Source organism: Symphalangus syndactylus, chromosome 13 (assembly GCF_028878055.3).
Source record: "Symphalangus syndactylus isolate Jambi chromosome 13, NHGRI_mSymSyn1-v2.1_pri, whole genome shotgun sequence".
Lineage (NCBI taxonomy): Eukaryota > Metazoa > Chordata > Mammalia > Primates > Hylobatidae > Symphalangus > Symphalangus syndactylus.
In genome coordinates, this window is record NC_072435.2 from 58,890,313 (window position 1) to 58,901,260 (window position 10,948).

Below are 10,948 nucleotides of genomic sequence, written 5' to 3' on the forward strand. Positions count from 1 at the left end.
TCTGCCTCTGGCTGAGCAAGCTTGGGCCATGCCCTGATCTCTGCCTTCAGTGCCTTTTCTGTAAAGTGAAGGAAATGAGTGTCCGACAGGGAGGAGGCTCCTAAAAGGGAGCAGGGTCTGGGGAACCCAGGCCTCTGGGGTTGGGTGACTGAGAAGGCAGCCCCTGAATACAGAGCAGAGCTGAAGGTGGGGCAGTAAGTGCTGCTGGGAGAACAGGCAGCACAGGCTGAGTTGGTGCAGAAGTGAGTCAACATATGTGCCATCGTATAAAATGTACTCATCAGACAGCAGATGTTAGCTATTATTACTATTACCGCTATTTTATGTTTTATAGACAGGGTCTCACTCTGTCACCCAGGCTGGAGTGCAGTCACACAATCATAGCTCACTGCAGCCTCAGCCTCGGGCTTAAGCCGTCTGCCTCAGCCTCCCAAGTAGCTGGGACTACAGATGTGCGCCACCACGCCTGGCTAAATTTGTTTAAAATTTTTTTTGTAGAGATGGGGTCTCCCTATGTTGCCCAGGCTAGTCTTGAACTTCTGGGCTCAAGCGATCCTCCTGCCTCGGCCTCCCAAATTGCTGGGATTACAGGCATAAGCCACTGTGCTGGGCCATATTACTGCTGTCATTTATGGCTAAAAGTTTGCTCAAACATTTTCCAGTTACCAGAGCCACATCTCAATGGTCTGACACTGGGAAAACACTGCGTGCGGATCAGGGGCGCATGCAGATGCTTGCCCTGCTCAGGGCTATCCAGTGTTCCCTGCCAGAACCTATGCATGTGTGGTGAGAGCTTAAAGCAATGGATGCTTCCCCCAACATGCCAGACACTCCTGAGGAGGCTGGCGGCTGCTGGCCATGCCCTGTGTGCATGTAGGCGATGGGGAAGTGAGTGGAGGAGAGCGGAACCTTGATTCTGCTCATCAAACTGCTTAACCGCTGAAGCAAAAGGGGGAACTTTTTCCTGATCAGCAGAATGACATCATGATGGGGAAAGGGCTCCCCAGATGGCTGGCGAGCAGTGTGTGTCTGTGACCCCGTCTGCCCCACCCCCTGAACACACCTCTGCCGGCTGAGGGTGACACAACCCTGTTCCCTGTCGCTCTGTTCCCGCTTATCTCTCCCGCCTTTTCGGCGCCACCACCTTCTTGGAAATGAGACAGAGCAAAGGGGAGGGGGCTCAGACCACCACCTCCCCTGGCAGGCCCCATAAAAGCGACTGTCACTCGGTCCCAGACACCAGAGGAAGCTCAAGACCCAGCAGTGGGACAGCCAGACAGACGGCACAATGGCACTGAGCTCCCAGATCTGGGCCGCTTGCCTCCTCCTCCTCCTCCTCCTCGCCAGCCTGACCAGTGGCTCCGTTTTCCCACAACAGGTGAGAGCCCAGTGGCCTGGGTCCTTAGCAGGGCAGTAGGGATGGGAGAGCCAGGCCCCAGCCAGGGCACTGGAGACACCCGAGCACTGAGCAGAGCTCAGGGCGGCTCAGGAGGACTAGCAGCTGAACAGGAACCAGGCCAAGCACAGTGGCTCATGCCTGTAATCCCAGCACTTTGGGAGGCTGAGGCAGGCAGATCACTTGAGGTCAGTTTGAGACCAGCCTGGCCAACATGGTAAAACCCCATCTCTACTAAAAATACAAAAATTAGCCAGGCTTGGTGGCAGGTGCCTGTAATCCCAGCTACTCGGGAGACTCAGGCAGGAGAATTGCTTGAACCCACAAGGTGGAGGTTGCACAGTGAGCTGAGATTGCACCACTTCACTCCAGCCTGGCAACAGAGCAAGACTCCATCTCCAGAAAAGAACAGAAATCAATGAAGCACCAAGTGACAGGGACTGGAAGGTCCTAATTCCATGGGTATTTACGAAGCCCCTACGCTGTGTGGAGTCTTATTCTAGACAGTGGGGACGAGGTAGATGAGAGAGGAGACTTCTCCATCCTGGTCAGGGAATTCGTTAAAGACTGATGAAAACATGAACAAATAATTGTGTCTAGTACATGCTATTCGTGAATCTCATAACAGATGGTGGTAGAGTGACCGTGACCCATTCGTCACACAGTAGAGTCACTTTTTTGGTTTGTTTTTTAGAGACAGGGTCGTCCTCTGTTGCTGAGGCTGGAGTGCAGTGGTGCAGTCATAGCTCACTGCAGCCTCAACCTCCTGTGCTCAAGCAATCTTCCCACCTCAGCTTCCCAAGTAGCTGGGACAGCAGGCACATGCCACGGGTGCGGGGACCACAGGCACGGTCAAGGGGCTGGCAGTCAAGCAAGTGTTTCATGAGAAAGTGACAGTTGACCTTTGTCTTGGAGGGTGAGAGATGGAGTCAGCAAAGACCTAAGGAGAGGACAAGACGGCATAGCCCAGGGTCAGGCTGAACAAGAGGAGACGGTGGGACTTGGGGATAAGGCTGAGGGGTGGGCAGTCCCAAAGTCTTGTGGGCAACCATACAGACACTGATTTTTCCTTGGAATAAAGAGGAAGCCCCCATAAGCTTTTTTTTTTTCTGAGACAGAGTCTCGCTCTGTCATTCAGGCTGGCATGCGGTGGCATCATCTGGGCTCACTGCAACCTCCGCCTCCCAGGTTCAAGCAATTCTCCTGCCTCAGCTTCCCGAGTAGCTGGGATTACAGGCGCCTGCCACCATGCCCAGCTAATTTTTGTACTTTTAGTAGAGACAGAGTTTCACCATCTTGGCCAGACTGGTCTTGAACTCCTGACCTCAGGTGATCCTCCCATCTCGGCTTCCCAAAGTGCTAGGATTACAGGCATGAGCCACTGCGCCCAGCCTCCTATAGGCTTTTAAAATGGACAAAACCATAATCTCACTGGCCATGTTTTAAAAAACTTAGTCTGCCAGTCTGGCACCATGGCTCACACCTGTAATCCCAGAGTTTTGGGAGGCCAAGGTAGGAAGATCAGTTGAGCCCAGGAGTTTGAGACCAGCTTGGGCAACACAACCAGACCCCATCTCTACGAAAAATTAAAAAATTAGCCAGATGCGGTGGCGTGCACCTGCTGTCCCAGCTACTCAGGAAGCTGAGGCGGGAGCATCGCTTGAGCACAGGAGGTCAAGGCTGCAGGGAGCCATGACTGTGCCACTGCACTCCAGCCTGGGCAACAGAGGGAGACTCTGTCTAAAAAACAAACAGGAGATCGAGACCACGGCGAAACCCTATCTCTACTAAAAATACAAAACATTAGCTGGGCGTGGTGGCGGGCGCCTGTAGTCCCAGCTACTCGGAGAGGCTGAGGCAGGAGAATGGCGTGAACCCAGGAGGCGGAGCTTGCAGTGAGCCGTGATTGCGCCACTGCACTCCAGCCTGGGCGACAGAGCAAGACTCCGTCTCGAACAAACAAACAAACAAACAAAACAAACAAACAAACAAAAAAAGTGACTCTGCTGTGTGGCAAATGGATTGAGGGGCAAGAATGCAGGGAGATGTGTTAGGAGGCTGGCACTGCCATCCAGGCAGGGGAAGGTGATGTCCCAAAGAAGAGTAGCAGCTGTGGAAAGAGGAGGAGGCGGATCTGGGAGGATTTTTTTAGGAAAAGCTGCCCATGGGAAGGTGAGCAGAAGCAAGAAAGCAAGGCCCCTCCTAAGAGTCCAGCTGAACTCTGGGTTTAAACCACTTGGAGAGGAGCAGGTTGCCGGGAGCCAGTCTCAGAGGTCCACTGGGCCCCCTGCCATCCTCAACACCCCTTTCTGCTTTCACAGACGGGACAACTTGCAGAGCTGCAAGGACAGCTGGACAGAGCTGGAGCCAGGGCCGGCTGGACGGTGAGCGCAACAGTGATGCCCTTCCCAGCCCCATGCTCCCCTCCCCATGCCCAGGCTGGTTCCCTGCTCACACTCCCTTCCTTCCCACAGCCCATGCTCCAGAGGCGAAGGAGGCGAGACACCCACTTCCCCATCTGCATTTTCTGCTGCGGCTGCTGTCATCGATCAAAGTGTGGGATGTGCTGCAAGACGTAGAACCTTCCTGCCCTGCCCCCGTCCCCTCCCTTCCTTATTTATTCCTGCTGCCCCAGAACACAGGTCTTGGAATAAAATGGCTGGTTCTTTTGTTTTCCAAACCAGAGTGTCTGTTGTCCTTTCTCTCTGCCGAGGGCCTGTGCTAAGAGCTTGGTGGGTCATGTGGGGCTGGTGTGTCCTGGAGGTTGCCAGGAAAGTTGGTGAAGAAAATTTGTTTCTGTTCTCCCCCTTCATGTTGCAATAACAGGGGATGAAAGATAATGTTTCCTCTCCTTGAGATCTTCCTAAAACAGCCGTAGAAATCAGTGCCTATAAGGCAAGCTTGTCCAACCCGCGGGCCACATGCAGCCCTGGATGGCTTTGAATGCACCCAACACAAATTTGTAAAGTTTCTTAAGACATTATGACATTTTTCTGAAAATTTTTTTTTTTTGCTCATCAGCTGTCATTAGTGTTAGTGTGTTTTATGTGTGGCCCAAGACAATTCTTCTTCCAGTGTGGCCCAGGGAAGCCAAAACATTGGACACTGCTATAAGGGTTCTCAAAGTAAGATCCAGGGACTCTTTTTGTAGGGCTCCTGGAGGTGGAAACTACTAAGACTTTTTTTTTTTTTCTTTTTTTTTTTTTTTTTTTTTTGAGGCAGTCTCTCTCTGTCACCCAGGCTGGAGTACAGTGGCATGATCTTGGCTCACTGCAACCTCCACCTCCCGGGTTCAAGCGATTCCCCTGCCTCGGCCTCCTGAATAGCTGGGACTACAGGCACGTGCCACCACGCCTGGCTAATTTTTGTATTTTTAGTAGAGGTGGGGTTTTGCCATGTTGTCCAGGCTGGCCTCGAACTCCTGACCTCAAGTGATGCACCCACCTCAGTCTCCCAAAGTGCTGAGATTACAGGCGTCAGCCACCACACCCGGCCTACAAAGATGTTTATTTGCCTTTTTCACCCTGGTTCTCTCATGAGTATACAATGGAGTTTCCAGGAGGCTCTGCGACACCCAATGGCATCATCACCAGATGGCTAATGGATTGTGTGCTGCTGTATCTCACGCTTTTAAATGTCCCAGTTTCTAGCCCGGTGCGGTTGCACAGTCCCTATGCTACTCAGGAGGCTGAGGCGGGAGGATCATTTAAGACTGGGAGTTCCGCCGGGCGCGGTGGCTCACGCCTGTAATCCCAGCACTTTGGGAGGCCGAGGCGGGCGGATCACAAGGTCAGGAGATCGAGACCATCCTGGCTAACACGGTGAAACCCCGTCTCTACTAAAAATACAAAAAATTAGCCGGGCGAGGTGGCGGGTGCCTGTAGTCCCAGCTACGCGGGAGGCTGAGGCAGGAGAATGGCGTGAACCCCCGGGGGCAGAGCCTGCAGTGGGCCGAGATCGCGCCACTGCACTCCAGCCTGGGTGAAAGAGCGAGACTCCGTCTCAAAAAAAAAAAAAAAAAAAAAAAAAAAGACTGGGAGTTCCAGAAGAAGACCTGGTGTCAAAAAAAAAAAAAAGTGGGGCAATGAAAATGAGAGCAATACAGCTTTCAAGAATGGGAGGGGCCAGGGGTGGTGATTCATGCCTACAGCACTTTGGGTGACTGAGGCAGGCAGATCACTTGAGGTCAGGAGTTCAAGACCAGCCTGGCCAACATGGTGAAACACCGTCTCTACAAAAATTAGCCAAGCATGGTGGCATGTGCCTGTAATCCCAGCTAGTCAGGAGGCTAAGTCAGGAGAATCACTTGAACCCTGGAGGTGGAGGTTACAGTGAGCCAAGATAGCACTGCTACACTCCAGCCTGGGCGATGGAGTGAGACCCTGTCTCAAAATAAAAATAAAATAAAATAAAATAAAATAAAAGAATGGGCAGGAACTCAGTTCCTTGTGGAGGTGAACTCTATTCCTATATGTTTCACGTGCAAAGTGTGCCCATCCTGAGAGAATTCAACTTAAGATGCTCCTATGTAACAATCCCCCATCCCCCATACCTCGCTCATCCGCTACACCTGGATGGCCTCTGAAGGCCATGACCCTCACGCCTTTTGGTCTTGGGACCCCTTTACATTCTGAGAAATTACTGAGGACTCCAAAAAGCTCTTGTTGAAGTGGGCTATATCTCTAGTTGCCTGATGTATTAGAAACTGAAACTGGAAAATATTTTTACTATTTATTTATTTATTTTTGAGACAGGGTCTCACTCTGTCGCCCAGGCTGGAGTTCAGTGGCATGATCTCGGCTCACTGCAACCTCCACCTCCCACTTTCAAGTGGTTCTCCTGCCTCAGCCTCCTGAGTAGCTGGGACTACAGGCGCCCGCCACCATGCCTGGCTAATTTTCATATTTTTAGTAGAGACAGGGTTTCACCATGTTGGCCAAGCTGGTCTTACACGCCTAACTTCAAGTGATCCACTCGCCTCAGCCACTCAAAATGCTGTGATTACAGGTGTAAGCCACCGAGCCTGGCCTGCCCACATTTAATAGAAACAGAGATAGGAGCTGTTATTTTGCTGTCTTCTTAGCTCCGACGAAGCAACAGCTCTCACTTGATGGTAAAGGGCATTGGTCATTCGGCCTCAATGTTGGGTGTGGACAGGGAGTGGGAACACCCAGTCTTGGCGGGAGAGGGCTCCAAGACACGGCTGCCACACCCAAGGCAGGTAAACCTGACCAGAGCTTCTGATTTTGTCAAGAGAAGGTGGGAATTCCTATTTTTATTCTAGATTTCTTGCTTTACAGTATTGGCAACCGAGCAAAGGAATTTGTCTTTTTACATCAACATTCTGTGAGCCAAACTAAGCCCAGCTGGGAGCCAGATCAATCTGGGGCACCATCAATGTCTGCCTTCGATTTGGAATCCATGGAGGCTTGTCCTCTGGGAGGAGAGGTTTCCTGAATGAAGACTGAAGGGGTAGGGAGAGGGGAGTTGTGGTGAGCTTGGCCTCTTATTAGCTGTGACATCTTGCATGCATCTCCTTCGTATCCAGAGCTCCACCTCCTCATCTGTATTTTTTATTTTATTTTTTTAGTCTGGGTCATGCTCCATAGCCCAGGCTGAAGTGCAGTGGTGTGATCATAGCTCACTGCAGCCTTGACCTCCCGGGCTCAAGCGATCCTCCCACCTCTGCCTCCTGAGTAGCTGGGACCACAGGTGCCTATCACCACGCCCTGCTAAAGTTTTGTATTATGTGTAGAGATGTGGATCTGGCTGTGTTGCCCAGGCGGGTCTCGAACTCATGGCCTCAAATGATCCTCCCACTTCAGCCTCCCAAAATGCTGGGATTACAGGTGTGAGCCACCATGCCTGGCCTCTCCTTACCTTTAAAAGAACAGAAGCACTGGGTGTGGCGGATCACACCTGTAATCCCAGCACTTTGGGAGGCCAAGGCGGGTGGATCACCTGAAGTCAGGAGTTTGAGACCAGCCTGGCCAACATGGTGAAACCCCGTCTCTACTGAAAATACAAAAATTAGCCAGGCGTGTTGGTGCACACCTATAATCTCAGCTACTCGGGAGGCTGAGGCAGGAGAATCGCTTGAACCTGGGAAGCAGAGGTTGCAGTGAGCCAAGATCATGCCACTGCACTTCAGCCTGGGTGACAGAACAAGACTCCATCTCAAAAAAAACAAACAAACAAAAAAAAAAAAACCAGAAGCGTCTATACAGGACTTAGCTTATCTGGCTCTAGAGCTGCTCAACCAAGGGGATGAGTGTGAAATTGCTTTGGAAACTGTCCAATGCTTCCTCAATGTAAAGGATTCACATTGACAGGGGAGGGTAGAGGCCTCCCTCCCGGCAGGTGGGAAACCTGAAATCAGGAATTACACTTAATGACACGGGGTGCTCTTCTCTCCTGAGCAAGCAGTTCTCTGAGGTGGTCCTAGAGAGATGGGAGAACATGTAAAGCAGAGATACTCAAACTTCAGCGTGCTCAAAATCTCCTGGAGGGCCTGCAAAAATGCAGATGGGGCCGGGCACAGTGGCTCAAGCCTGTAATCCCAACACTTTAGGAAGCAGAGGCTGGAGGATCACTTGAGGCTAGGAGTTCAAGACCAGCCTGGCCAACATGATGAAAGCCCGTCTCTACTAAAAATGCAAAAATTAGCTGGGTGTGGTGGTGCACACATGTAGTCCCAGCTACTCGGGAGGCTGAGGCACGAGAATTGCTTGAACCTGGGAGGCAGAGGCTGCAGTGAGCTGAGACCTTGCCACTGCACTCTAGCCTGGGTGACAGAATAAGACTCTGTCTCAAAAAAAATTAAATAAATAAATAAATAAATATAAAATGCAGATGAGGCTGGGTGTGGTGGAGTAAGCCTATAATCCCAGTAGTTTACCAGGCTGAGACGGGAGGATTACTTGAGGCCAGGAATTCAAGGCTGCAGTGACCTATGATGGCACCACTGCACTCCAGCGTGGGTGACACAGTGAGACTCTGTAAAACAAATAAACAAAATGCAGATAGCTGGGCCTCCAGAATTTCTGATTCCACAGGTGCAAGGTGGGGCCCTTGAACTTGCATTTCGAGCAAGCTGCAGTCCTGTGGAGGACTGGTTGTGAAGCTGCAACTATTGTCTGAGGGCAGCAAGGGCTCTTGGATGGATCAAGCCTCAGCCCCCATCTATGAGAGCTTTAAGCTTTAAGTGAAAGCTCCCCATGGCGGAGAGCTTCATTCTGAATTCCTGCTGCTAGGAATTCAAAACTCACATTGAAGTCCTAACCCCTAGTAGCTCAGAATGTGACCTTAGTTGGAGGCAGGGTCTTCACAGAGGTAATCAAGTTAAAACGAGATGGGAGAATCCTAATCCAATATAACTGGTTTCCTTATAAAAACGGGAAATCTGACAGGGTGCAGTGGCTCACACCTGTAATCCCAGCACTTTGGGAGGCCAACACAGGAGGACTGCTTGAGCTCAGGAATTCAAGACCAGCCTGGGTAATATAGTGAGACCCTGTCTCTAGTGAAAAAAAAAAAAGTGCCAGTAGTCCCAGTTACTATTGAGAGGCTGAAGCAAGAGAATCGCTTGAATCTGGAGGGTTGAGGTGGCAGTAAGCTATGATTGCACCACTGCACTCCAGCCTAAACGACAAAGCAAGACTATGTCTCAAACACAAATAAATAAATAAATAAATCAATAGCAAATCTGGGCAGGGGTGAATACAGGGGGAAGAGCACGTGAAGATGAAGATGCCATACAGAGAGAGGCCGGGAACAGATCCTCACACCCCTCAGAAGGAACCAACACTGCCAGCACCTTGATCTTGTTGATCTTGGAATTCCAGCTCAATTCTGGCAGGGTTTTTTTTTGTTTTTTGGGGGGTTTTTTTTTGAGTCGGAGTCTTGCTCTGTTGCCCAGCCCGGAGTGCAGTGGCGCGATCTCGGCTCACTGCAAGCCCCGCCTCCCGGGTTCACGCCATTCTCTTGTCTCAGCCTCCTGAGTAGCTGGGACTACAGGCGCCTGCCACCACGCCCAGCTAATTTTTTGTATTTTTAGTAGAGACAGGGTTTCACCGTGTTAGCCATGATGGTCTCGATCTCCTGACCTCGTGATCTGCCCGCCTCGGCCTCCCAAAGCACTGGGATTACAGGCGTGAGCCACCGTGCATGGCCTCAATTCTGGTTTTTAAGCCACCCAGTTTGTGAAACTTTGTTGTAACAGCCCTGGAAAACTGATACACCTGCTTTCTCGTAAGAGATCAGCTGATGCGGCAGCACAAGCCACTGGATCTGCAGGTCGGTCGTCTGCTTAGACAGGGCACCTGCCCGCCAGGTCCTCTCACCCAGCCCCTTTCTCTCCAGCTCCAGCCGCCTCGCTCCCACAGGTCTCCTGGAGACTCGAGTTGCTGATGTCAGCGACTATTGCGAGTGCTCCTGTGGGACACTGTCCTCTCCCCAGCAATAACCTTCAGTTCACACCCAGGGAGGAGATGGAGCCCCACACTGCACCAGCACACGACTCCAGCTCCAACGAGGTGGGTGTTGATGCTGAAGGCTGTGACATGCAAATACCCCCAGGATCTCCTTGTCACCCCGACCACCACCACCAAAGCCGAGGCACCAGGCCCGTCTCTTCTCCAGGACCCAGGCGTTCAAGCCCCACCCGACTGTCAATGGTCCTTTGTCCCGGACTGGGAAAGGCACGGGCAGAGTCTGACATCATGAAGCCTGGGGTGGGAGTGGGACTCCCCCTCCCCCTCCAACTCCCCCCCAGCCCCACAACGCTTCTCTCCCTGGTCTGAGGGATTTCCCCGCCCCTCACCCCCTGGGTTCTCCCTTGAGAGCGAGGACCCCCCCACCCCCTACCACTGCTCTGGCCTGAAGGAGGACAGGAGATGTCCCAGTGCGGCTGAACAGCTCATAGTGAAATCACTGCTGCACTTTGTCACGCCACCTCCAGCTGCCCCAAGCCCCCGCCCACCTTGCAAAAGTCGTGACCAAGGGGTGGAATCTGCACTCAGAGGGTCCTTGCCCAACTCGGTCAGCACAGTCCTCTGTGCACCAAGCACTGCTCCAGGGGACAGAAGGGTGCACATGACAGACAGAGAGATAGATAGGTTTCTGGTAAGCCCCTGCCTCTGAGAGCTCCTGGGTTAGTGGGAGGCAGAGGCGGGCAGACCTAGGGTGCACACGGGCCAGCCTGCCAAGGCTACAGAAGGAAAGGACAGCATTGCAATGGAGGGGCCTGGCTGATGGGGAAAGATGGGAAAGCTTCCCAGGGAAGCGGCACCCAGGCTGCTGAGCCTACAGGACGGGTGAATGGCAGCCAGTGCCAGAGTGGGGAGTGCTATGGAGTGGGGACTGCTTTCCAGGAAGAATGAGCAGCAGGTGCACAGGCCTTGAGTCTGAAGGTGCCCCGGGGCTCTGGGGAACACATTCAACCACCCACGCTGTTTATTAAGCTCAGCGGCCTGCCAGGAGCTTGTCTATGAGCAAGGATGGATTGAGAATATCCAAGACAAAGCTTCTGGCCTGGTGGAGGTCATGTTCTCA

General features: G+C 52.2%; 1 protein-coding gene across 2 annotated transcripts; it reads left to right on the plus strand.

Annotated features, from left to right (window-relative positions):
* The first annotated feature begins 1,077 nt into the window (after nt 1–1,077).
* HAMP (hepcidin antimicrobial peptide) lies at nt 1,078–4,076 on the plus strand. 2 transcript variants are annotated; one of them, XM_055236522.2, is made up of 3 exons: nt 1,084–1,378; nt 3,718–3,780; nt 3,871–4,076. In XM_055236522.2, exons 1-3 carry the CDS (start codon nt 1,289–1,291, stop codon nt 3,973–3,975), a joined length of 258 nt encoding a protein of 85 aa, XP_055092497.1. In that variant the 5' UTR covers nt 1,084–1,288; the 3' UTR covers nt 3,976–4,076. The 2 variants fall into 2 exon arrangements, with proteins under 2 accessions (XP_055092496.1, XP_055092497.1); XM_055236521.2 differs by having other exon boundaries at nt 1,078–1,378; nt 3,718–4,076.
* The last annotated feature ends 6,872 nt before the right edge of the window (nt 4,077–10,948 follow it).